Source organism: Carassius carassius, chromosome 19, assembly GCF_963082965.1.
Source record: "Carassius carassius chromosome 19, fCarCar2.1, whole genome shotgun sequence".
Lineage (NCBI taxonomy): Eukaryota > Metazoa > Chordata > Actinopteri > Cypriniformes > Cyprinidae > Carassius > Carassius carassius.
This window is the reverse complement of record NC_081773.1, coordinates 16,908,565-16,936,557: the sequence shown is the minus strand read 5'-3', so window position 1 is coordinate 16,936,557 and position 27,993 is coordinate 16,908,565. Positions and strand designations below refer to the sequence as shown.

The window sequence follows — 27,993 nt, the reverse complement described above, 5'->3', positions numbered from 1 at the left end:
TTTCCAGTCCACTTAGGCAGGATCGGCATCACAAAATTGTTCTCTAATAATGGAACTAGCGTCCTGATGGCAGCCATGCTGCTGGTGTTTATGGGACACATCATCAGTTACTCTGAAACTCTGCACCTTTTTTTATCTACCTGTCTATGTTTCTATCTGTCCATCTGAAATAATATAATTTGTCTATATTGAGTTTCTTTACAAAAATTACAATAATCCCTTCTTTTATTTGTACTGCGTACTTTTCTTTCTGCATGTCTTTCTACATTTCTTTCTGCATTTCCTGATTGAAATACCATTTGTCTACTAAGTTTCTTTACAAAATTGTAATACATCTTTCTTTCTTTCTTTCTTTCTTTCTTTCTTTCTTTCTTTCTTTCTTTCTTTCTTTCTTTCTTTCTTTCTTTCTGCATTTCTTACTTTCTGCATTTCTTTCTTTCTGAATTCTTTCTAAAATATATTTAATTTCTTGAGTTTCTTTTTCCTCATTCAATCCCTAGTAATGCCTCAAGATGTTTGTTAATGGAATACAGAGTGTGGTGGTCTATTTGGTACATATAATATCTCAGCTTCTAAATTAATTTCTGGTTCTAAATCACCTGGTGTGCTGATGCTGTCCATGGTCCTGAATTCCTCCTGGCTATTACAGTTTAGAAAGCCTGGATTAAGTTTGAATTAACTAATTATAATAGCCTGTGAAAAACATGAGTTATTGTGCCCCTGAAAAAAATGGTGGTTAAAATAACTGGATATGTCATGTTAGAATGCATGAAAGGACACCATATTGAACTCTAGGACATTACAGTCTATTTCACCTGAACTCCTGTACTGCTCATGTTAAAATATGGACAGGAACAGCTGCTGCTCTGGTATCTTGTTGTCAGGGCCTCAGACATGTGTTCATGTACAGCACACAAACATGCATTAGCAGGTGTCCCTAAAGCATGTCAGCTTATCAGGTCAGCTTTCAACCTGTACCACAGTCTGTAGGCAACTGTAATGTAGAGAAATTTTTTTTTTAAAACTAAAAAGTGTATTTTTTTATGTTAAAGCACTGTCTATAATATGCAGCCATAGGTAAGATATTTGTAGGATCATTCCACTGAAAAGTGTAAACACTGTAGTTCTGTGGCACTTTAAACATTATTATGCCATTTCTAGCATCCCACCCAGCTTGACCAAAGACTTTGGAAATTCCAAGATGGTGCAAATACACTCACCGGCCACATTATTAGGTACATCTGTTCAATTGCTTGGTAACACAAATTGCTAATCAGCCAATCACATGGCAACAACTCATTGCATTAGGCATTTAGATGTGGTGAAGTAGTGGTCAACAGTAACTCAAATAACCACTCGTTACAACCAATTTAAGCAGAATACCATCTCTGAATGCACAACACCATGAATCCTGAAGCAGATGGGCTACAGCAGCAGAAGACCACACTGGGTGCCGCTCCTGTCAGCTAAGAACAGGAAATGGAGGCTACAACTTGCACAGGCTAACCAAAATTAGACAATAGAAGGCTGGAAAAATGTTGCCTGGTCTGATGAGTCTCGATTTCTGCTGGGACATTATCGAATGCGATTCATCTAATAAATGTGATATAGCATAGCTTGTCAGTGATCTACGGTTCTGTGTATTAAATGCATCTGAATAATTTGCATCTGAAAGCATGTGATGGAGATTTACCGGTAGTATTAATCACAGAACCCGCTTTACTGATGAGATGTGTATGGCAATCACATGCTATTTATCGTGCAGCCCTTGTTTGTTGATCACAATGTACAAAGTGGATGAGGAAAACAGGGATGCAGAGTGTATTCAGAACGCCCCCATTACTGTCTAGAGTGCGTAGAATGGTGCGCTGTGATTGGTTGAGCGGATATATTGCATTCTGCAGAAAATGGAGACTGGCATTTTTCGCAGTTTGAAAAAAAAAAGACAAAACATGACCCAATAACTCTGCGAATATCGCATTTTTTAAGGTGATTAAATATTAATCTAGTGATGTAATTATAGTTTCACTGTGCTACAGTCTAATAGACTTTTCTAAAATTAACCAGAGAGGTTTTTGAGTAATATGAAGTCATTATACCAATAAAGCAGGCCTCTTTATTTAGTTAATTTCTGATTAAACTTTAAACAGGTTAAAACTGTAAACAGAAATCTTTAGTATCAAAGGCTGCAAGCCATATTTACTAACAGCTTGCACCAGAGCAAACCATCCTTTGGCATTAAAATATTACTGTCAAGATTAACTGAAAATGCGCAGTGAAGAATTGGCACTGAAAAGGCATGGACAGTTATTTTTGCGCCTGACATTAGAGTTTAGAGTTCCATAAGAGTTTCCCTTTCAGACGCAAAATTTATGGGAGGAGCGTATTTAAATGATTCACGCAACGCAAATTACAAACATTTGTGCTTGTCAAATTACTGGTATTTGTGCCATTATTTAACACCCCCCAAAAATGTATGTCTTACAGCAGGCGGTAATTTGCGCTGCTCTTGGTAGATTGTCCTGGTCATTATGGAAATGATCTGGCTGCGTCTGTGTTCTTATGTACGCATTGTTAGTTAATCACCCGAATAAATTTATGTAACTGTGCTATAACACTAATTTGCCCTGTTTTGTAAACCTGGCTCTGTTTTTTTTTTTGCTACCCAAATATGTCAAAATAGCAATTATAATAGATTACTTCAGTCCAGTTAAATTTTTAATATCTGTTAGCAGTGCCTATTAAATTAATTTGTTCAGCTTCATGCAGTAAAAATAATAAGCTTCTGCTGTCGAGAAGAGGTTAAACAATTAAAATATTTAATGTTCCAGCTTTCTTTTTTCCAGAAATATTTCAAGTCTCTTTATTATTAATGTTTTCTGTGTACTGATGTAAATTTTTCTTTTCAGTCCTGCAGAATGTATTCAGTTATTCAGTCAGTCGAATGCCATTGGGGTGTTTATGTGAGCTCTGACTGGGAATCAGATGTGTCTGTGGGCATGCCAATCCTGTCACATGCTTATTCACATATACCACAATAAATAGAAATGCCTTGAAACATGCAAACCATAAAACTTCCTTAGAAACACTGTCAATCTGGCATGTCCTGAAGCCTATATCAGTATTTTATAGTGTTCTGCAGCAGAAAGCAGGTGCAGCTCTCTTCCTGTTAACAGCGAAACGGCAGCCAAGCAAATCTGCTCAACCGGCCATATTGGCGGGGAGTCTCTGGTCTCAAGGGGCTCCTGGAAGCCGAGCTCAGACGTGAGCTGCATGTGCTGTGAGTGTGACCTCAATAAATCAGCCTAGATTAGGTCTCTGAAACCTGGATGCAGTACCACAGATTCTGAGGGTGAGGAGGCGGGTCGGACGTGTGACTGGTCCCACAGGAGGGAATACCAGGAATCTGGGAATAATTCTGGGAATAAGGGGAATTCTTTCTTGATATTTGCCTTAAAAGAGATTTATCTCCAACTTGTTAAAATTATTAAATGAATGCCTTTTTTTATTGGAATGTCACACTTTGTACTATTACATGAAATTTAATATTTCCTAAAAATATGTGGAAGATTCTATTTTGTTGTTGTCAAAGGACTATATAACGTCTCCACATTATAACAGTATGATTTATAATCTAATCTAATAGTCATAATCTAATACTCTTTTAAAACTTTTTTTTTCCTACAGACTATCAAAGTCCTTAGAAATCTCCTCTATCAATATTTTTTTCAATATTATTATAATATTAAGAACTGATGTATCAATATCAACAACAACAATAAAACAATACAATTGATTATTTATTTGCATTATTTACTGACTTAATAACCATCACCCTGTCCCGTATACGGCACGCCTACGTTTACTTCACTAAATCTTTATCTAATCATGACAAACTATATATCGTTGGAAAGGTCTAAGACTCCTAAATAGATATTTTACCAATCTTTTTTGTTAAAAATTATGTAGGAAAAGTAATAGATTAATTTATGGCAAGAGTGCACCCCAAAAACCTACATCATAACAGGAGTTCTGACCTTTGTCAAAAAAAAGTCTTCTTCCACTCGAAAACATAAAATCTCAAAATTCATCCTTTGAAACCCATTTTAAATTCAAACTTTGCATTACCATGACAATGGTACATCAAAATCATGTAACAAAATGTTTTCAGTCATGAATTATAAAAATGTAAGTTTGTATCATGCACATTCAAGTCTATCTTCAAAAATGTGAGTGACAGTTAAGGGGTTAAAGTAAATCAAAAGTACCATATAAAATTCAAATTTGGCATTGTAAGCAGACTAAAGCATTTTGGTTTATAGTCTTATAAAGTGCAGATTAATATGCCTGCATTTTTCTTTCTTATGCGAAATGTTTTAGAAATGCATTGAAGTATTTTAGGTGCCACTGTGTGCAAGGCAGTGTGTAAATTCTTTTGTGGAAAAACACATCAATTTTAAAGTCACACTTTTCCACCAGCTCACAGCTGAACAGTAATCTAAGAAAACAGTCAAGCCACTGGGGCAGTGAGTCACTGATATACTGCTTCACTGTTCCGTCTGCTTATTTGTCCTTTGACTAAAGCTCTTAGCAGTACAAATATTCTACTGAAGTCCAATAATGGTGTGAATCACAGCATACTTTATGAATGTGCAAAGTGCCTTATACCTTTTCTGGAATTTGGTTGGTTTATATGTTTGTTTGTGGTGAGAAACTAATCAGGTTATGTGAAACATAATTTAAAAAATGTGCACTTTTAAACTTCTTCATTAAATTCTAGTCTCAACAATAGAGCACATGGCTTGAGCTCCCTTGGACTGTATGATGATCATATTTTAAATGAAGTCTAAACTCCACCGTTTCTCGAACAAAATTCCCTAAATTTGATGGCAGCACTGGTGAACTGCACTGAGGGTTGGGAGTGCAGTAAACTCCACTGCATGTGGCAAATGGCTGAGCGCTGTAGGTTGTGAATTATTAAAGGCAACATATTGCAGCAGAGCTGAGGAAGAGCATTGTTGTGATAGCCAGCGTCCCCTAATGTGCTACACGAGGTCAAGGAATTTGCATTAATTTCCATTGGAATTGGCGATGAAATCCTTTGCATATGCACACAGACTAATGTTAAATTCACACATGTGGGGTGACTTTGTCACTTAGGTTTTAAGAGCATGTTATGTATTGATATCTGCTTAGGCCAACTGACTCTTTTAAAGTGATGATTTCTGCTTTGCTCCTAAAATTGATTTCAGATAGATTACAGTAGAATTAGCGAGACACTGGCTATTGATTTACCCATTCAGTTATAAATATACTGGATTTCCACTGCAGATGGATGGAAGATTCTCCCTTTCTTAACAACAAATTAGCTGCACTGCACCACAAATAAAGCATTGAAAAGACCTGTGACATCTCTAGTCACAACCTTAAATAAGCGATGATGCTTTCACGAATATTTGTGACAGTTCAAAGCTTTTAATGTATTCTTCCTTTAGAAATCTGATCAACAGGAAGCAGCAAATTCTACTTTCTGTTTTGCTGACGTCTCTGTCCTCCTTTGAAATTCATAGCATACACAGTCTAACAAGAGGACGACATCCTCAGTCAGCTCGTCTCCTCTGAGACAGGGATTAATGTGATGAAAAGCAGGAGCGGTGGCCATTATCAGCCCGAAGCTCTCAGAGAGGGGTTCTCCCACCATTCATTACAAAGATATTGTATTGACAATCTAATTAAACAAACAGTTCTCCCCAAAAATAAAATAGTATCATCATTTACACAGCCTCTTGTAATTTGAAACCCATGTTTTTTTTTTGCTTTTTTTTTGTGGAACACATATGAACAAATTTTGAATAACTACCTTTTTAATTTTTCCATGCAATTACAATTACTAGCTATATTAAATGAGATTTAGTGCCACAAAAGAATAAAAGTGCCACAAAAGTATAACATGATCATACAAGTGTTTTCATTTTTGGGTGAGCTATCCATTTAACTGCTGCTCTAAGATCTGCTGCTGATTCAGTGAGTTTAGCTGAAGAAACCATTCAGAGAGTTTTTTTAATTGGATTAGCTGATTCATAAAAAAAAAAAAAAAAGATTAAAAATACAAATAAAATTTCAGGCACATTTCACAGGCATGCAGAGATGTATAAAGCACCAAACACACAGAAGTCACATTTAAAACAGGCAAATCATTCACCCTCAGGCGAAATTCCTATTTTCAAATGTTGTAATTTTGTGAGAAATTCAAACAATAAATAACGTTTTGTGGCTCTTTAATGTGTCATGCCTCAGTTCAAGTGGAACGTGAACTTATCATCGCTTCCTCTTTACTATAGCATGAAATAAACATGAATGAACATCCAGTGTTGGGGAGTAACTAGTTACATGTAACAGCGTTACGTAATTTATTTACAAAATTATTGTAACTGTAATTAGTTACAGTTACTACGAAAAAATGAGTAATTACATTACAGTTACTTATGAAATCTTTAACGATTACAAAGGGGATTACATTTGAATATTTACACACATCCACATACAGATTTAATTGATTTCTTTCCCAAATTGCACTGACTATTCTGAGACATACCGCCCTAATCATTTCCGGGATGCGGAAATACAGTCTGGTTCGTAGAATCCCTTCATAAAAACGAAATGCCTAACGCGGACGGAATATGCCACATTTTGGATGACTAAATCAAAAGTAGGTCAGTACAGTTGAATCAAAACATGACATCAACTAGTGTCTGTGAATATAAAGCCCCAAAAATGCAATAGCTATATGACTTGCACATTCTGCCTGTCTGTGGAAATCAGGCGCGGACTGGACACCGGGAGAACCGGGACAATTCCCGGTGGCCTGGCAGCCGATTTTGCCCCACTATTTAATATCATTATTAATTGCCTGCCGAATGTACTAAAGCGATCATTTGCGAATCCGCCATTTGATAATTAAATCTCTAATAAGTCATGAAGTGTTAGTCATGACTCGCGCGCTCTCCGCGCCTCCGCCAAACGGTTTGGATCAGACTCAGAGTAATCAATGCGAGAGAGAGAGAGAGAGAGAGAGAGAGAGAGAGAGAGAGAGAGAGAGAGAGAAGACTGTGGAAGCGCACAGCTGGAGCAGAGAAGCAGAACTATTGTTTAGGGTTTCAGGTCAGTTTCATCTGTAAAGATGCTTTTTTGTCTTTGTTTTTTTTATTTATTTAATCAAGCAGCAGCACGTTGCTCATCAGTCATCACTCAAAATACTATATAAAGGACATCATTATTATCAGTTGTAATGTTACAGTAGGAATTTATCTGAAAAAAAGTCCGATTTTTTTATAGGTTTAGGGGGAGCTACGACAGACAACAACACAACCCTTACAAAAATTTACATTTTAATATTTAACTATAAATCCAGAGAAAATGGTTACTATTGTTTAAATGTGGTAACCAAAAATGTAAAATTAATTTACAAATGTATTTATTTAAAAATAAATACAAATCCATTTGCAAAAAAACAAAAACAAAACAAGGTTATTTTACTTTTATATAGGCTAATAAAAGCATGGTTAATTTTTGTAAGGGAAAAACATGACTCGTGTACAGTATTAGGATTTTTCTATAAAGATATTGTAGTATTGTAGAGTATTGTATTGTAAAGTATAGTTTTGTTCAATCTTGAGTATTAAAGTCATGAGAGAGATGGATAACAGGGCAAAATAAAGAGACTGAAGAGAAAAATAGAAGTGAAGGTGCCGTTCAGGAGAGAACTTTAAATTATTTTGCATATCCCCAAATTAAAGATTTAAACCTTTTTTTATGTCAGGTCCATACAAAAAAATAGTTTTGTCCATGAATTTGTTTGTATGAGTTTGAATTTTCCATTCTGAATTTTTTTCCCAGTCCGCCCCTCCTGTAAATTAATGGCAAAGACGTGGTTTCATTTACTACACATAGGCCTACTGAAGCTCGCAGTGTTTTCAACCTCTGCTGCCTCAATATAGGAGTACACAAGCACATAAACACAATTTCTAGAACTGCTTTGTGTCACTTCATGTGCATTTTACTTATTTTGAGAAAACTATCATCATATAAAGAGACAGCAGTTTAAAAAAACACCAATGTTTAGGAGTTTATCACACAGAATACGTCACATGCTTATTAGATAACTGTATTTAAGTTAATGTATATGCTTTTATTTATTATTCTTTAATTTTCACAAATTTAGAAAAGTAATCAAAAAGTACTCAAAAGTAATTAGTTACATTACTTTAATAAAGTAATTGAAAAAGTTACACTACTATTACATTTTAAACAGGGTAACTTGTAATCTGTAACCTATTACATTTCCAAAGTAACCTTCCCAACACTGTGAACATCACAATGTATCTTGTTTCAAGTGCGGAAAGACATCAATATACACAATTTTTCAAGTTTAAGTACACCAACGTTAATCTACACTCCTGTCTAGTTTGATTGTCGGACAAAATGGCAGATTTGTCATTATGATGGGTCAGATTGCATTAACAGTCAAACTCCCTGCAATGGGTGAATTGCAAGGATCCCCATTGAAATGATTGGTTTCCACCCATGAAAATTTCACCTTTCACCTTTCACCTTTCTAAATAAATTGGTAAAATCATTGCATCACTGAAGATTCTGTTAGAAACTCTGATTCTTAGAGAAACCTGAGATTCCCTTAGAACTGCAATTGTGTTTTGACTGGACTGGACCAACCTGTAATATATATATACACTATATACTACTATTTACTATTTGAGCATTTGAAACAACATTTATGAGACATTTCATGTCTGATTTTGTTGCTGATTTATCTGACAGTCTCTCCTGGTCCACAAATACAACAGCGGCTGTTAAAAAGGCACAGCCGCCTCTGCACTTCCTGCGAGTCCTAAAGAAAAAAAGTTTGTTTCAAAATCTACTGGTGGCATTCTGCCGCTCTGCCATAGAGAGTGTTTTAACTGTCTTATGATGTGGTATGGGGGCTGTTCAGGAGCTAACAAAAAAGCTCTACAGAGGGTTATTAAGCCTGTGCAGAATATCACCGGCTGACCCTCTCCCCTTACTACAGGACATTGCAAACACTCAGTACCCATTCAGAGCAAAAAACATTAAGGACTCCTCTCACCCTGGTCATCATCTGTTTTCCCTCCTACCTTCGGGAAGGCAATATAGGTAAATCAAAACACGCACGGCCAGATTTTCAAATAGTTTTTATCCGAGAGCCATGCAGTCCCTGAACTAAGGGGTGTTTTGGACTATTTATTTATGGTAATCCTTGTGGACTGTGCAATAATTTCTGTACTTAGAACTGCACTTTATTGTCTTACCTGCATCATTCTGATTTTTTTACATGGACTTTGATCATGTTATTGTGGTCTGTGTATGTGGTTATGATATTGTAGCACCTCTGTGTGAAATTTCATTGCATTCCGATGCAACGACAATAAAAGCTTGAAATTGAAGTTGAAAATTGATATTTGTGATGTTATTTAAATGTGAGGAAGGCATTTTTGGAGATTTTACTATTTCCCTGTTCAATAAGATAAGAGTTGATCTTACCTGAAATAGCTATCCAGAGACATTGTGAACAGAGCTTCTGCGTGAACTGAGATTCATTGAACCATACACTCGAGGCTAGGAGAGACTGAAAGTGAAATAGTGACTAAGTGCAAATTTAGAGAAGACACCCATCTTCCTCTGTCTTCTCTTTTTCTTCCTCTACAGCTTTTCTCCTGTTAATAGGTGTCTTGTGTCTTGTTAGCAAACACTCAACAAGTAGTTTTCGTTTTGTGCTCCGACTTGGAAATTTTAAGTATAAATTGTCACAGTTCAGATCTGCTGTTTGTCAAAAGATCTGGACCAACCTACACTTTCCACCTCCAGTTTCCACCTGAGCCTTAAGACAATGGTAAACCAATCAAAGTATGCTGATTGCTGACACCTGAACACCAAAACTATGTGCTTATTGAACATTTCAAAACCATGGATTTACATAAACAGAAAAAAAAAATGTTTCTTGTTAATACTAATATGGATGTAATGCAGGACTGGAGACATTCACACTGATTTTGACCTACTTCCTCAGGCATTTTTCCTACATTCAAGTTAGAGTTCTTTGATCATCACATTCCTTCTTATGTGCTCTGTTTTTTGGAGGAATATTTCATATGCATATATATAGGCCAGGAAGATAGATCTGTACATTTTATTCTGCTCATATTGCCAAGTTCACAAAATCTATAGTTCATAGTTATTAAAGACTGTCAGCTGTTTCTCTGATTTTTATTATGACCCCTCAGCCACAATTTTGTTTTTTATTGATCGAGAGAGTTGAGAAAAAAAATGAAGAGAGAGAATGTGATGGAAACACGATCTGGGCCAAACTTGAACTAAACCACTGATTTACACTTGTACTGACTCGTTGGATATTATATATTACAATGCATCAACATTTGTCATAGGCTCTGAAGAGTCCTCAGTTGTTTTATCATTTGATTTAATAAACCAAAAAATCTTTTGTTTTTCATACATAATAACAGCTCCTGAGCAGAAGTGTTGTTCTGTTTCAAGGGCAGTGTGGGATATCATGCAATGTGCAGCCCCTCTGTTGCTATGACACATGGTGGTCGAGTCTGTCTTTAAAGTTGGAGATCAATAGAACAGTGAGCGTTCTCCACTCAAGAGGGGGGCAGCAAATAGAGCCTCTCAAATGCAAGCTCACGCTCGGTAAAATGGAGAGCCTCATTTCTCTACAGCTTTGTCAAAAAAGTCAAAACACAGTGGGCAGCCTTTTTCAATTCACATTTTAATAGATGCAAATAGAGGGGTGAGTTGACTGTGCATTCTGTTACTGATAAATGAAACATAATGTGGAGTTGAATAGAATAGAATAGAATAGAATAGAATAGAATAGAATAGAATAGAATAGAATAGAATAATGCATATTATATAATACAGATGATATTTACATGAAAATATGCTGCTCAGAAAAAAATAAAATACAAAGTATTGTCACTGTACCATTTCCAAGAACAATTATAATACTGTTATTTTTATGTTATTTTAATGTTTTGTTACTAAACATTAGTTCAGAATAATAATTTAAAAAAATAATAATAATAAAAACAGCTTAACAGCCATCAGACGCTCCTTTACATTAGTCAGTGCTGTACTGTGTATTATTTATCCTTTGTGACGCAATATGTAAATACATTAATTTATAAGTGTCTTTCTGTCTTTTTTTCTGTTGTTTTGTCTTCCCCCAATAGCTGCATCCTTCATGAGACACAGCGCATCAGCTTTTGGATTTGCCGTAAGTATAATCTTCAGTGTTAATGAACTACATTTTATTTTTATGCAAAATTTTCTGGAAATATGTGCAGTTGTTTTTGCCTAATGTTCAGTTGTCAAGCTATGTGCTGATAACATTAAATGGTGTCCGTGTTAAGAATATCCCAACACCTAATGTATGATATGAGAGATGATTGCTAATGACTGCTAAAAAAATACAACAATCTGCTTAACAGGATATTTTTATGATCCAGGTTTTGTTTTTGATTTATTACATTTACATTCATTACATTCTTGTGCTCAAGGCAGCCGTGGGAGGGTTTCATTAGACTAAATGTATCACTGGACCTAAGTTTGTGACAGTGAGATGATTTAATGAGCATTATTTCTGTAGCACTGATGAATCACTGTTGTTTTTCAGTTTGATGCATCGTTAGATGTTCTTTCCTCCATTATAGTGCTGTGGCGCTATAGCAACGCTGCAGCAGTGCACTCTGCCCATAGAGAATACATGTAAGTAAACAAAAGCCAAGCTGTCTGTGTGGTATGTAGGGCACTGCATAGTATAAAAAACCTGCAGCAAAACACTAAAAAGCATGAATAATGCTTCCTCTGTGACCAACACTAAAAAAACAAAACTTCCAAACATTTTAAAATATGAGTCAACAATTCACTGTCAGTTCTATTCTTAGTAAAGCTAGTGCATTTGGAATTGTGGTGGAGCATTGTCGAAAACTTAATCGACTAGATCATACCAGCATTCAGTGCAACACGTTTTAGGTCTGAACATGTTCGATTTATCAGGTTTGTTGAGTGATCTGCCATGTTTCAGGTTTTTTCCCCTTGACTGTCTCTATTGGAGACGTATTACGTTGATGAAGGCCTGTGCTGCTGGTTTCATCCTAAGTCTGTGGGGGCTTGTGAATCTCATTTCTCTGGTCGATGTGTCAGAAAGGGAGATTTATAGTGCAATACTAGAGAAGAATTGCAGGTCTCTGTAGGTGTACCGGTGGCCGCTTGTCATACAGAGAATCTGAACGTGCATTGTGGGCACTCTTCATATTTTTCAAAGTGGATCAGGTTTCTGCAGGTTTACTATAAAAAGCGAAGCATTTGTAAATCAGTTGAGGCCAGTGTTTCCCAGGTGCACCTTTGTGAAACTGTCAGCTTCAACCTTGAATCAACATCAGCTACCAAAAAATATACGAAGTATAGAAGAGGTATAATAATATATACACTACCATTAAAATGTTTGATTTTAATAAAGTCTCTTATGCTAACCAATGCTGCATAAAACAGTGGTAACACTTTAGTTTAGGGACCAATTCTCACTATTAACTATAGTTGCTCATTAGCCTGCCTATTATTAAAATATTGGCTGTTTATTAGTACTCATAAAGCACATATTCTGCAAGATTATATTCTACATCCATAATCCCAAACTTAACAACTACCTTATTATCTATAAGTAAGCAGTAATAAGGAGTTTATTGAGACAAAAGTTGTAGTTCATAGCTAGTTAATAGTGAGAATTGGGCCTTAAAATACAGTGTGACCTAAACGGTAATCTTGTAAAACAGTATTACAATTTAAAATATTATTTGAATATGTTTTAAAATGTAGTTTATGTCTGTGCTAATAAACTGAATTTTTGGCATCATTACGCCATTCTTCCGTGTCACGTGATCCTGATTTGGTGTTCAAGAAACATTTCAGTTATTATTATTAATATTGAAAAAGTTTATACAATGATGTGTTTTTTTAGGATTCTTTGATGAATAGAAAGTTCAAAAGAACAGCACTTATTTGATATGTGAATCTTTTGTAACTTTATAAATGTATTAACTGTCACTTTTAATTAATTGAATGCATCTTTGCTAAATATTTATATCTTTAAAATGACTCTTACTGACCCCAAACATGTGAACGATAAAGTAACTCAAATCATATAAACTCAAACCATGTAAACTAATTCAAGATTTGATTAAATGTATTATTTTATCAGCATATTTGTTCTGGTTTTCTCCATCAACAGAGCATGTGTGATCCTGGGAGTGATTTTCATCTTGTCTTCTATGTGTATTTTGGGGAAGGCCATCCATGATCTGGCCACCAAACTTCTTCCTGAAGTGGTGAGTTCAATGGCATTGTCTCATATTTATCATTTTAAGATGAATGTTCCTACATTGAATATAATAGATAGAATACAATCATCTTCACAACTTAAAACAATCAAATGATAAATATTTAGCATAAGGACCTCGTTCTACCTATTTTAATCGTTAAAAATGACTTTAGGTTAGCTGCAAACTTTTTCTACACTGCAGTATTTAAACTCACAGACAGTTGTGGATTTTAACAGCAGTCACAGCTAACAGCAATGTGTTCACTATTTATCCATTAATTAGTAAAAGACTGGCACCTATCCAAAGAGCTGCAGGATAATCATTTCAGAGGTGGTGATTAATGGGATTGCGATTTTAATCTCTCTCTGTTTCCATCTCTTTTACACTGCTGATAAATCTCTGAGCACTGATACATCCCTACTCTAACATTACTGAACATTATTTTTCTGATCATCTATCAACAAAATGTTAACTGATATCCAGGCCTGGAGACTTGCAGTTATCGGTGCATCACAAAATACTCTCTCTGTTTATGCTGAGTGAGGAGACATGTAAGGAGGGGAGAAGGAATAACATAGAGAAAAAATGGCTATACTCAAAATAAATAAATTTAAATAATAATGACAACCAACAATATATTTTTCCATTTGTTTGCCATTGACAGCCTAAAGGCACCTCTCTAATCAAAGAAAATCTAAATGTAAATCAGTGTTTTCACTCAGTGTTTATTTTTTTCTAGCTGGGAAATAGCAATTCACACCCTTTTCATCTTCCCAGACTATAAAATGCTAATGAGCACGAGGAAATGGCAGTAATCACACATAGATGCTGCTGACAGGAATAATAGGTGTCAGAGGTCTGTTATGATTCACTCCAGCAGCACAGCAGGAGGGTCAAGATTGAGTTTTTATCACTGTCTTCTGCGGTTTATTTGATGCATTTATAATGTGCAGAAAATTATATTAAATATGTCTTTTTAGATGAAAAATGTTGCCAGAATCTGGTGTGGAATGCGTTACTTGCACCCAAGATATTTATTAACTAGTCAACTAATACTAAAACTATATATAAAAAAATTTATTAATTTAAATGAAGCTAAAATACAATATTTTATAAGTATCAGATGAAAAACTTTAATGAAAAATGTTGCTTTGGCAACTAACTGAAATAAAGTTAAACATGCTAAATTTACTAAAACTGAAATAAAGTCAATTAAAGCTAAAACTGAAATGAAAATGAAAACATAAAAATAAATGCAAATTTAAAACATTCACAAATGCTACAATATCATTAGCATATAAATAATACTGAAATAACACTGGTTGCACCAAATAAACTTATTTACTAAGAGTTTATTAAATGGCACGTTTTATATTTTTGCTTAACCTAATACATCTATATAAATGCACATATAATGATAGCTGATTTATATTGAGATTTTCCGTTATATACTGACATCTAAGTGTGTGTGTGTATCGTGTCATCACTCAACAAGTCACTAGTGAATGTCACCTCTGATGTAAATATTTACTGTCATCACAGACAGTTTAATTTATTCATATGTTCTCTCAAGCCTTGTTTAGTCCCACAAGTGCTAATGAAACATCACAGCAGCAGCTTTAATGATGGATTTGTGCGGGCCAGAAGCCATCGGTTCTGTCGGCCCTCTCCTATTGCATTAGGATGGATGATTCGGAAATGGGCTTTCACCTTCTTTAATGTGCTTCTTTCAGTCTATCAGCCTGCAGTTCCACATTCATTAGACCTGGACTCTTCATGTCAGCACCCTTCATTGGCAAATGGCCATCACTCTGAATCCCTAAGGTGGCCTTATTGAAAACTGTGTGATCCTATTCATCCAAATTAACAGTCTTACCTAGTCAGTCTACAGCTTAAAAGATGAAAGTCTGAATTTAAACACATTCTTTGTCTCTCAGCTGTTCCTCAGGGATGAAGGTCTCTGAACAAACTGTCTTTTTAGAAATGTAAGAGAAATGCTTCTAGATGTCGTGTGAGTGGAAAAGCAGACATTCTTAGTTTGGAGAGAAAAGTGAAAAGCAAAAGAGACACAAACAGCTGTAGTTCATCTATGATGCACCTGAAAATGTCCTCAAGACTGATACAAGTCATTTATGCAGTTTTATTATTTATAATAGCTATTTTTGTACCTTTCGTTTTCCTTTTTCTTGTGTCTTTGGTTTTGTATCTTGTCATGTCTTTTTATTGTGATGCCTTTGTGATCAGTTTCACTGACCTTGTATGTTTAGTTTTTGTCCATATTTCTGGTACAAACGTTAATTTTTCATATATATTAGAATAGTTCTGTTAACTGTTTGTTGTGTAAATCAGTTTGTGTGAGTCTTATATCTAGTCTAGTCCTCTTATCATGCTTTTTCAATTCCTTATTAAATATTAAGCATACTTTTTCGCTTGTGCTTAAAATGAACTGCACTTCATCTCTCTATCGCCTCAATAACCGACAAGACATAAATGAAAGACAGACTGATATTGCTGTTATATTTTTATACATTTATCCCTCTTCCACAGGAGTTCAGGCTTTAATATCTCCATATTGGTATTGCCTGTGCCACCCTCCCAATGTAAGATTCAACCATATGGACCCTGCATCATTTCTACTGTGAACAATTCTGCTTTCTGTCTGTTACTGTCTGTTTCTCTGCCAGGGTGACTTCCTGTTCAGCGTTTCTATCATCAGTGGCCTCATGTGTGTCATTCTTGCTGTTGCCAAGTTCATGCTGGGAAGGATTTTGACCAGCAGAGCTCTAATCACTGATGGTATGACACACACACACACACACACACACACACACACACACACACACACACACACACACACACACACACACACACACACACACACACACATGTACCATGCACCATTTCACTGTTTCTCATTAAGTTCATATTATTATGTCACAATGTCATGGTGCCACCTGCCTCTGTGACTATTAATATATTACAAGCACCAATTTCTCACTTTTTCTGTCATTTTTTCTAAACTCTTCACATAGTGAGCACAACAGCAATCTATGTGGGTTTAACTGTGGATCATTTTTTATTGCTTTGGCTCCAAATGCATTCGATGGCTACATCTTTAAAATTACATTAAATCTTTTTCTCAATTAGGCACAACCAAATGCCTGTGTATCTACAGGCCAGCCTTGCAATTGAAATGCTATGTTCAAAACTGTTAAACTTTAATTCAAAACGCAAAATAACAAAGGTAGAAATTTGCTACATTTCTACAGGAATCTCATTTTCTAATATAGTAGGTTTAACATGTATACATTTAACATCTTTTGTTGTTTGATTAACATTAATGAGACAGACAGGTAGTTAATTAAGCTGCAAAATACTGACACATACCCGGTTTCCACCCACCTGTTTATGTTCGCTTAGCTATGTTCTGTGCAATTGTTTTGATTGAGGGAAATAAGATACAATTCTAATTTTAACATTATTTCTTCTTCAGACTCTTTTCTTTAAATAAACTAAGAATCAGCTGCATACAAAGTGACCAAATCTGGTTTTCGACCACTGAAAATGGGTAATATCTATAAGAAATGTTATGATATCTTTTGTACTTCTTGATTTATAGGCATGCAAACGTTGTCACTTACAGAAAGGGAACAAGATACATCTCATATTTCAACATTATTTGTTCTGCAGACATTCCTCTTTTTAAAAAAAGAAGTATATTTGCAAACTGACCAACATTTAGTTTTTGACCACTGATTATATGTGCATTTTAAAGATTTACTCCTGGAGCCAAATTCACATTTCTCTGGAACTGAACCATATAAGGCCTTAAAAATAAATATGCTAAAAGGAAAGTTTGTTAAAACCCAATAATATCTAAAAGGACATTTAGATATCTTTAATAGTTTTTGATTTACAGGCACGCAAACTTTGGAGGAAAAAAACTTGCTATTTCCCCATTTTTGAATGGTCACCATTGGCACAGAATGCAATAAAGATGGATAAAGTCAACAGGTTTTTTTCTAACAGACCTACCACTCTCTGTGTAAAAGTAACTTATGATGCTGCTATCTTTCTGAAGTCATCTTTACCCCCCTGTAATTTGACTCTGAATCTCAGGTGGAAACTGCCATTTTGACCTCCCGTCTACAAAACAGTGGACTAGTCAGTAAATATTCATCCATGACATTTAATATTTTGGCTTTCATCACTATACATGTCTATCTTTCTTCAGGAAAAAATATTAGCAAAATCAAAAATTTGAGCTGGGGACTCTGGAATGACCCTATAGCAATTCAAAACAATAATAATAAATGTATGGTCATAAATGTAAATAAATATTTGCTTTCGTTAACTTTGATTTCAATTTTTGGTTTTAGTAATTTTAATAAATATTAGCTTATTTCAGGCAATATTTCTAATTTTCATTCAAGTTAATTTTTTAACTCTTTCGTCTAATTTTCAAGCTTTATTTCAATGAATGAAAATAATTAGTTGACAGTAACAACACTGCTGTTTATAAACCTTAAATGAAGGTGTCATGAAGATGAAATTCATAGCGACACATAAAATGTAATTGCTCTCTGTTCATTTATTTTTCGGAAGGATTTAATTCTATGGTTGGAGGCGTCATGGGATTTTCCATCCTCATCAGTGCTGAGGTGTTTAAACATCATCCCACCATCTGGTACCTGGACGGAACCACTGGGGTCCTGATTGGACTCATCATTCTAGCTTATGGGGTCAAGTAAGTGTATTCACTGAGAACATACTGATAGTTTCTGCCATTCACGCTATCATGTCTCTAATGTGAATCTTTCCATTCTTCATTTCTCCTGCAGGCTGTTGATCGACATGGTGCCACGAGTAAGACAAACTCGAAACTATGAGCGCTTTGAGTAACGCTGGTTCAGAAAAACAAAAAAGGCATCATATGGATCCAGTTAGCCCTCTCTCAACTCACACGATACCCAAATACATCCAGGAATGAAGTCTGCTGGCAGCCAATCAGCATCATGTATTGTAGAATCACCACTCTGACCAGCTCCTGATGTCCTCTTTCACTCAGCACAACATTTAAGAGAAGGAAGGAGGAAGAAGAAAGAGCTGATCAGTGGATTGGTGTCACTCCTAGCACTCAAGATATCATCCTGAAGGGAGTCACTGGTTTTAAACAGAGATCAGCATTTATTGGTCACATCCATGAAATTCTATTATGCCACAAGTTATGTTTTTGTTTCTTAAATTATGGTGGAAGACATTGACTTACACTATATTATACTCTATGTTTAATGAAAAATCACGTGAATTTGTATGTGAAACCACACGACTATAATTCATTTTAGGTCAGTTTTAGAGATCATCTTTCTGTTACATCACATCGTCCCACCTGTTGTCCACCAGAATGATTGAATTATATGGTATGTTTGTTTATTAGTGTATAATATGGTTTATATCCACAGTGTCGAGGTGATACTTATTTAAATGAAGAAAGCACACAGAAATGTCCTGAATTAGTCATAACTATACTATAGGTTAAAGACCACAGTTCAGAGTCAGTAGGATAATTATATGAAATATCGATATTGGAAAAATAGCTTCAGATATTTACAGGAAAGGCCCATAATGCATCAGTGATCTGTCAGTAGTCAAAATGACTAACCAGCACAGAAAGCAGCTTGAACTTCCTGACCGTTTAGCTATTTCTAGCACCACAACCAGGAAAAAATACAAAAACTGAAATAGTCCTAGATCTATGTACTCTTGTGTTTTACTACTTTTAATTTTTCAGTTGTACTGCACACTGTGCAATCCAATGCTAAATATCTTTATTCATGTTTTTAGCTGCACTGTTGTATTGTTTTATTTTTTATTTTTTATAGCAGTTGATTAATCTGACCTTTACTGATTTCTGTGGTATGCATTGCTGTGTCTGTTTGCCACTTGCTATTGAATTTATCAGATATTGTTTTTGTGCCAAGACAGAATGAGATTAGAATGGCCTGAAGTATCGTCTGATGTAGAAATGATTGATTTGGGCTCCAGCAGACAGAATGAATCATTGGTGTATTATGAAGGGGTTTGTGAGGCAGGGCAGCTTATTCCACAATGGAGCGCAAATCATTGGAAAAACAAAGCACATTTTAGTTTCTTACCACACTAACAAAACTAATTTATAGTATAATGGGGGTTTCACCTTTCGTTTCTGTTTCCACAAAGATTGAAGCATAAATCCAAATGTTTGTCATTTCTGACTTTGAATCTTTACCTACATGACCTACATTTTATAAAATGTTATATTTTTCTGGAAAAACAATATTTTCACAAGGATCCGGTAAATTAATTTAATCAGTAATCAGTAAAACATTTATGTTACAAAAGATTTTTATTTCAAATACATGCTATTTCTTTGAACTTTCTATTCATCAGGGGATCCTGAAAAATCAGCATATTAGAATGATTTCTGAAGGATCATGTGACACTGAAGACTGGAGTAATGATGCTGAAAATTCAGCTTTGCCATCACAATAAATAACATTTTTAAATAGAAAACAGTCCTTTAAATCGGTAATAATTCACACTATTAGTATTTCTATGTTATCTTTGATCAAATAAATTCAGCCTTCTTGAGCACAAAAGACTTCTTTCAAAAACTTTTTTTTAAATCTTACCGATCCCAACCTTGTGAACCGTAGTCCGTTTTAAAATTAATTTATTTTATTCATGTATAAAACACATCAGTGACTATAAAAATGCACATATTTTTTTATTATTTATTTATTTGCACATTTGAGTTGCTTCCTAAGCAAAAAGATGTGTTTTCAAATCTAATGCTTTTGTCACTGACCATCCCAAATATAATTAACTCTAATTCCTGTTACATATAAACTGTGTGTTTGATGTGTTATGCAAATGAGCTTCAGTGGAAGATCTTTTTACTGTCTCACAAGCACAGTGTCCCACAAAGAGTACCTCTTTTTTATCATCAATATTGAAAATCAGCAATCATATTTCCCTCACTTTTAAACATAACTTATTTTTGCTTCTGTGTCTCATAATGGGGACATAAATGTAACTGAATGTAAAAGACTGCGATCGGTTCACAGATCATCTACTGCACACTGATTTATGTATCTCACTGATATTACCAGACAATCACGAGTCGACCAATAACTGCAGCACAGACTCCCAAAGCCTTTTGTCTACTGATCAATGTGATCTGAAGAGGGAAACTTTAAAGCAGGACATTTTATATTCATGTTCTTTTACATCACAGCAAAGTTGTTTTTATTTATTATTGATTTGTACTCAAGTGATTGCGTGTTTGTGCTGTAATACAATAGCGTCATTCCATATACCTATACAGTGGAAGTCCTTGCGTTATAACTTGAATATTTCTTCTAATTCAGTGTTCCATATATAAACTGTACTGACTAGACTGTATATTTGTGTGTAGACTACCCATGGTAATGTGCCGAATTTATGCTGTAGTATGTTTACAAAATTTGGTATTGAGTACTTATAATATTCATATGTCAGGTCACATCTGCCAGATATAGGCAGTTGCTTTATTCATTCATTTTCATCAGGCATATTGTGCTAGTTTTGTAGATTTAGGCATGTGTTAGGCTGTAATGTACCATCAGCTGACACATAGGAGAACAGTGCTGTCTGTTCATAGACTTCAGTGGCTGCAGCTGCTTATCCATTACTGTAAAGATAATCAGGGTCACACAAATGTTACATTAGTATAGTTTAGGTGGTGATGACTGTATAAATATATTCCAAAGACAAACTGACAGCTGGACCCTGTATTAGTTGGCTCAGGCCTGAAGTCTGTACTTATGCTGTAGTTTAGTCGTAAGCAATAGCCTAGGCCTACTCACTGCTACGCTTTGCATGAAAACAACCACGTTCCCACAAAATGTTGCACAAACACACACTGATACACACATGCACAGCACAGGCAAATACATACACAACACATTTCTAATGTCTTGCACATAGACAAGAGGTTCTGAATGTACATTTATTTCAAAACTAATACTGATCTATATTTCTGTAGAACATGTGAAATATGGCTTGACCTAAAGGTTGTACAAAAATAAAATCTCTTAAGAAAACACTGCTTATGATTATGTCTAATTGTCCATAGTTTGGACTGTGTACAATAGTGTGCTATACTTATTTTGTAGGCCTATCATTTTATCAGTCAGTTTGTCATATTTATTGTGACATTACTCGGTATACTGTAACAGTACCAGCTGTACAGTCTATGTTAATGAATATCTGAGTGAATATAATTTAATCTGTCAGACATGTATGATGAAGTATAAACATGTTTAGGTTACAACAAGTGGTTACAAAAACGAAATCTAAATTAGGAAAAAAAAGTCAAACGTGTGACAACTTGCCCCTGTGACTTTTATTGTTGCATTATTTTTTAGAAGGAGGTGTTTTGCATTTTAAATGTATGGCCACTAGATGGCGAGCTGTTACAGTGACAGGTAGTTACACCGAAACGAAAATTCAACAGGACACAACAGATCAACCGACAAGCTAACTTGTGTCCCTGTTTATACCGATTTGTTGACAAACAACTGTATACTGATTCCTACTGATCCTACTACTCTTTTTCTCTTTATTCTTCTTTCATCTAAACAAAAGCTATACAATTTTAAATGTATATAAACATCTTATTAATTACCAGTAGGTTATAGTACTATTTTATTCATTTTATTAAGTAATACAATTACACGTTGATGAGTTTGTAATTAAGGGCTTTATGGGGTGATTTTATATGTTTGAAGTTTTTAGGTGCATGTTGGAGAAGTGATTGTGTGTAATACTTTATACAACCAGTAGGAGGCAGGAAAACAAGATTTGTTTCTCAAGTAACCTCTGCAGGTAAACAATGGTAATGCCATGGTATTTTGGTACCTTTTGATGGTTAAAGATTATCTGAGTAAGATGAAGCAGGGATGTTTACCTAAACCTTGACCATCTAAAGTTAAAGTAGTGTTACTACATTACATTTTTAACATCGCATCTAACAATGAGTTAGATCCGTTGTCTATGTCACATGTAAATATAATTAATTCCCATTACAGATTCAGTGTGATTTCAGCCTAATCTAATATAAAGCACATGCGAAAACTACTGTCTGCCTTTTCAGCTGACAGCAATTGGATTTCAGAGCACTTCTGCGTTCAGAGAAACTCTGACTGCGAGACCCTGGAGTCAGACTGTGCGGAATGAACAGATTTCACACTGGATGCAGGCGCAGAGTCAAACTCAAGCTTGGAGCCATGGTGACAGACAGACCACAACAGCCCAATTCTCTTGGGCAGTTTAAAGTGGGGTTCAGAGGGGAGTCGAGCTTTCAAATGTTGCCCCAAAGCCAGAGGGAATGGCTGGAATCTCCTGATCCATTCCTCCCCCGCAAGACCCGCCTCGAGTGTAAATCCCAGACTGACATGTTTGAAATGACAGTTACAGCTGTTCAGTGTTGCTTTTGGACTCTAAGTCTATATCTAAAATGGACTTTGAATTATCCTCTTACATGTCAAGGACACCTACTTTAGAAACAATGTTGTGTGTATATATATATATATTTGTACACACACACACACACACACACACACACATACACACACACACACACACACACACACACACACACACACACACACACACACACACACACACACACACACACACACACACACATATATATATATATACATACACACACAAAAATGTGAACCGGTAAGAAAGAGGCCTATGGGTGACAAAGTCTCTTGTTCTGTAGTACATACTTTTGGATCTGACTAATAAGAAGATGGTTCACATTTCTCATTCCAGCATGTTCCCAGGCTGGTTAGTCTGCTCCAGAAACAGAACATATTCGAAGCTCTCCTCCCCTCTGAGGTGGATGAGCCTTAAAGCAGGGGTGAAGCTTTGTTCACTGAATGGAGTAGCATTCCAGAGGTGATGTGAACATACCACAACACAAGATCCTATGAGCTACAGCTCACAGCTGCAGATCTTCATCTCCTGACCTTGCTTTGGCCTCCATGGCCACAGAGCAAAAGAGTATCAGCTTCTACATGCAGGGTCTTTATGATTACATTGATACGGTATATGCCAATGTGTGAAATTTTCAATTGTATTATTACTTAATAAAATTAGTAAAGCTGTACAAAAAGCTATTTGTAATTATTAAGTTATACATTTTTAAGTTGAATTGAAGACTTAGATTAACTGTTTTATTAGTGGTTGGCTAATAATTCATGATCTGTTTTACATGGTCACCTCTTTGGATATTTATGAACACTTTAAATTAATCTTGACTGTATAAAGGTAAGGTCGTCTGTCTTCCACCAAACGATGCAGTTTCCTTGATGAAAATCAGGTATCATGGGGTTAGAACCCAGACAGAAGACAGCACTGTATCGATTCAGAGGCCTGGAGGGTCATGCTAATGGAAACTGGTGTTGTGCTGCAGCAAATTTATACATATTAATATAAACAGTGGTCCAGACACATGAACAATATACACAAATGCATGCACATCAGTACACACTGACACTGACACTGACTGATAGAGACCTCAGGATTTGCTGCTTATGGAATGTCTGTATCAGCCAATGGGAGACAGGAGAGGGGAGCAGCTGTTGCCATGACAACAGCCATATGCTTGCCATATGGAGGAGGAGGGGGAAAACAGGCTAATAAATGCCAATGAGCGGTGGATGGAGACGTCTGCAGTGTTGGCAGATGGACTCAATTTACCACAGGGAACATTCACATATACAAACCTGAGAAATTGTTGAACTGGCAGAAAAAGTTCAAGTTCAAAAAAGTATTTTTTTTTTTTTTTTTTTTTTTTTTTTTTTTTTACGGGAAGTCGTGGCCTAATGGTTAGAGAGTCGGACTCCCAATCGAAAGGTTGTGAGTTCGAGTCCCGGGCCGGCAGGAATTGTGGGTGGGGGGAGTGCATGTACAGTTCTCTCTCCACCTTCAATACCACGACTTAGGTGCCCTTGAGCAAGGCATTGAACCCCCAACTGCTCCCCGGGCGCCACAGCATAAATGGCTGCCCACTGCTCCGGGTGTGTGCTCACAGTGTGTGTGTGTGTTCACTGCTCTGTGTGTGTGCATTTCGGATGGGTTAAATGCAGAGCACAAATTCTGAGTATGGGTCACCATACTTGGCTGAATGTCACTTCACTTCACTTCACTTCAAAAAGCCTTTCAGCTGAAGTGCCAGTATATTTTGAGAACTGTCAGTATTCTGAATCTGTTCAGCCTTGCTATCACAAAAATGAAGCTGAATACAAGGGAAGACACAAGTGATGTTGAATAGAAAATAATTGAACTGGCAGATGTTTACATTTATTTCTGCTGAAGTATTTTGAGAAATGTTTGGGAGATTTCTGTTGAGCTTTAATGTAAAATAAAAGAAACTGAAAGCAAGGGAGGAAAAAAAACATACACATTCAGATGGCCTCCGAATATACAGTGCATACTAGTATGTCTGAATTCAAACTTTCATAAAACAAGTGCCAAAAATTACGCGGATGACCTACTACCTTCAGTGAGATTCTGAATTCCCATGAGGCCACGGGAGAGGGTTTGTGAATGGCAGTGAACTGACAACTGATGCTACAGGTCAACAATCTGCCATTTTTGTCTGGCAAACAAACCACACAGGACAGAAGATTAACTTCAGTCGATTTAAACTTGAAAAGTAGTGTGTACTGATGTCTTTCCATGGTTGAAACAAGATACCTTCCGATGTTCATTCATATTTATTTCATGCTATTTCATGCAACTGCTGCTTAAACAGGGGTGCTACAGTGGGCCACAGAACACTATTTATTGTTTTAATCTTATAAAAATGACAAATTTGAAAGCTGAGACTTTGTTTCATACCAAAAGTTACCTGCTCCATCTTGTCTGTCAGCAAATTGTCACTGTCCTCTTTGCTCCTCGTGAGAGAGAGAGTGCCATGGCTTGTCAGACATAGCAACAGTAAAGAAGAGGGAATGGGGTTTTAGGAAGGTTCAACTGTGTCATAAAATGGTAGTTTTGTATCTCATATAGGCACCAGAGGTTGGTGTGTGAAGGCATCATTGTGTAAACGTTATCACAGAGTAAATGTTTCACCAGTGTCCTTCATTTCCAGAATTAGGGACCATTCAGAGAGAGTAGGCTATTCCTCTGTTTAAAAACAGGAGATGCAGAGAGTGGAACGCGAGAAAAGTGACAATTGTCAAGCACATCTGTCTAACGCATGTTTACCAAGAAAATCATTGGGAAAAACAGCATAGTGGAATACAACAATGCTTTCTGTGTAAATGGCCACTTAGAGTGCATAACTCTTGGTTTCCAAAGCACTGTTTACAAGCAAATTAAATGAAGGGAGGACACAGAGATTCAAGTAATTAAATGTATGGCAAACACCCAAAGATTCCAGTCTGACCTCAACAGACAGAATTCCTTAAACATAATGAATGAACACAGCACAGGCGTGGTCTGGATTTGTGCCTAGATAATACGCAATAAATAAACACACTTTTGTGTTACGACATGCCATTGTAATAACTGCGTCAATGGTGCAATGAACAGAGAAATAATTGACTATAAAGTATAAGCAGTCTAAACTTATTAATATTTGTTCAAGACAAACCAGTTGGTACAATCCTACCAAGATTGAAACATGCTTTCTTCTCAGGCCAGTCATGAGAATTTATGTAACAGTGAATTTGTGTGCAAGCTAACAAGAACTGGAATGGAAAAATACAAAGAAGTCAAGAATAGTTTATCTGTCCTGCTGGGGATTTGTAGAACAGCTTGTGTGGATATATCACTTAGTATGTCTCCTTGTCTTTAATCTTTTCTATCTCCTTCAAAACAGGCTTTAACGTGCCATTTTGGGCTTATCAGCTTTATCACTTATACGTATCTGTAAATATACTTGCTATTTTTGGACAGTCTGCAGGTTGAGGTAAATCAGACATTATCATTCAGCCTTTGCTTTAGAACGGTTTACAGTAAAGGAGCAGCTGCGGGGTTGATGTGATCATGGTTGGATCTCCTGCTGCAACATGATCTCATAAACCACATTCTCATAAACATGTGATTTACAAATCCCTACCCTTATCTTTTATGCAAATCTGACAACATATTTAATAGACAAATAGTATTTATGTGGGAAAAAAGGTGTAACTGTTTACATAGCTAATGGAAATGCTAATTAAGTATAAAAATGTGCAAGAGTTTTCTGAACTTTACCTCAAATATATGTGTCAATAATTCTTTGTGAATAAAAATGTTCTGTACTGACAAAATTCTTCATCAGATGTACATTAACGTTCATTTTAGCTAGCTAGCTATTATCTAATTTCTTGACAGCTTGTGCACCTAATTTCCCTAAATAATGGTAAATTATGTTTAAAATAACTGTAAAGGTTAGCTAATAATAAGCTGTTTTCTGATTTAAAAGGGCAGATCTTTTCAGAAATCATACATTCATGATAACGTACATCATGAAACCCAAAACTGCACTTAGTTACTGTTTGCTGCTATAAACAAAATGTCAACTGTGTGTTTCTGTCAGGCTTGTTTGTTAAATGTAAACAACACGTGTGCTCGTGAAAGTCAAGCTCTTATGATGTCTACACCCTGTTATTGAGAAACACCCAGAGTGCTTGTTCAGACTGGAAAATGTTTGACTCAGAACACAAACACTACAGGAGCAAGCTAAGACATGTCTGAGTGCTCTCACAATCTCACTACACTGACGTGAAGATATTCTACAAATCATATTTACATCTTACAAGGTCAAAGTATGTAACGTGTTGTGTATTAAATCTGCATTTTAAGGCATATTTAACACTGTTTGATTGAGAACATGTAGCCCAGTGCAAACCAAAACAGAGAAAAGCTAATTAACCAAGCAGCCCAGAAGACAGGCAGTCAAAGCTTGTCTGGATTTACGCTCTCCAGCTGGGGACCCCTCAAGACCACCTCTGACCCTCCGGTCACACAAAGACCAGGGCTGTAGTCTCAGTAAGGCTGTCCGTGTGTGGGAATTGCTTCCTGAGAAGGAGTGGTTGAAAACAGAGAAGAACAAAGAGAAGGACAAAGAACTCTTTGTTGTAATTCCCAAAACCACCCATCATTTAATCTAATGTGGCAAGATACTGTTTCTCCAATGTCTAAGGTGTTTTTTCAGGGATAATGGTGTAGATTTTAGTTTCCCGACTTTTTTTTAAAGCTTAGACATTATTACCAGCGCTCCCTATTAATATAATAAGGACAAAAATATTACATAACTCTTTAAGTCCTTAAATTGCATTTCTCATGCAAGCTTTCTACTATAATATAGTTGTTCTAAGACTTTATAAGAGGACACAAAGATGAGTTTGAGCTCCTGTGACATTACCTGGCACCACCTCCCAGCTTTCATCAGGGTGAAGTTGTTCTTCTATTACTGACTAATAATGTCTCAGCCATGAATCAACCTTTGTACAAGAAGCGGCTCTCTCTCTTT

The 27,993-nt window shown here is 35.9% G+C and overlaps 1 protein-coding gene across 1 annotated transcript in view; it reads left to right on the top strand.

Moving 5' to 3' along the window:
• The window catches only part of LOC132095207 (transmembrane protein 163a-like), a 33,642-nt gene extending 14,758 nt beyond the window's left edge, over nt 1-18,884 (top strand). The window contains exons 3-8 of the mRNA XM_059500010.1: nt 11,286-11,329; nt 11,729-11,820; nt 13,343-13,439; nt 16,118-16,229; nt 18,039-18,180; nt 18,275-18,884. Coding sequence (XP_059355993.1) covers nt 11,286-11,329; nt 11,729-11,820; nt 13,343-13,439; nt 16,118-16,229; nt 18,039-18,180; nt 18,275-18,335 — 548 coding nt within the window. The 3' untranslated portion in view covers nt 18,336-18,884. The remainder of the gene's footprint in view (nt 1-11,285; nt 11,330-11,728; nt 11,821-13,342; nt 13,440-16,117; nt 16,230-18,038; nt 18,181-18,274) is intronic.
• Nucleotides 18,885-27,993: the final 9,109 nt, after the last annotated feature.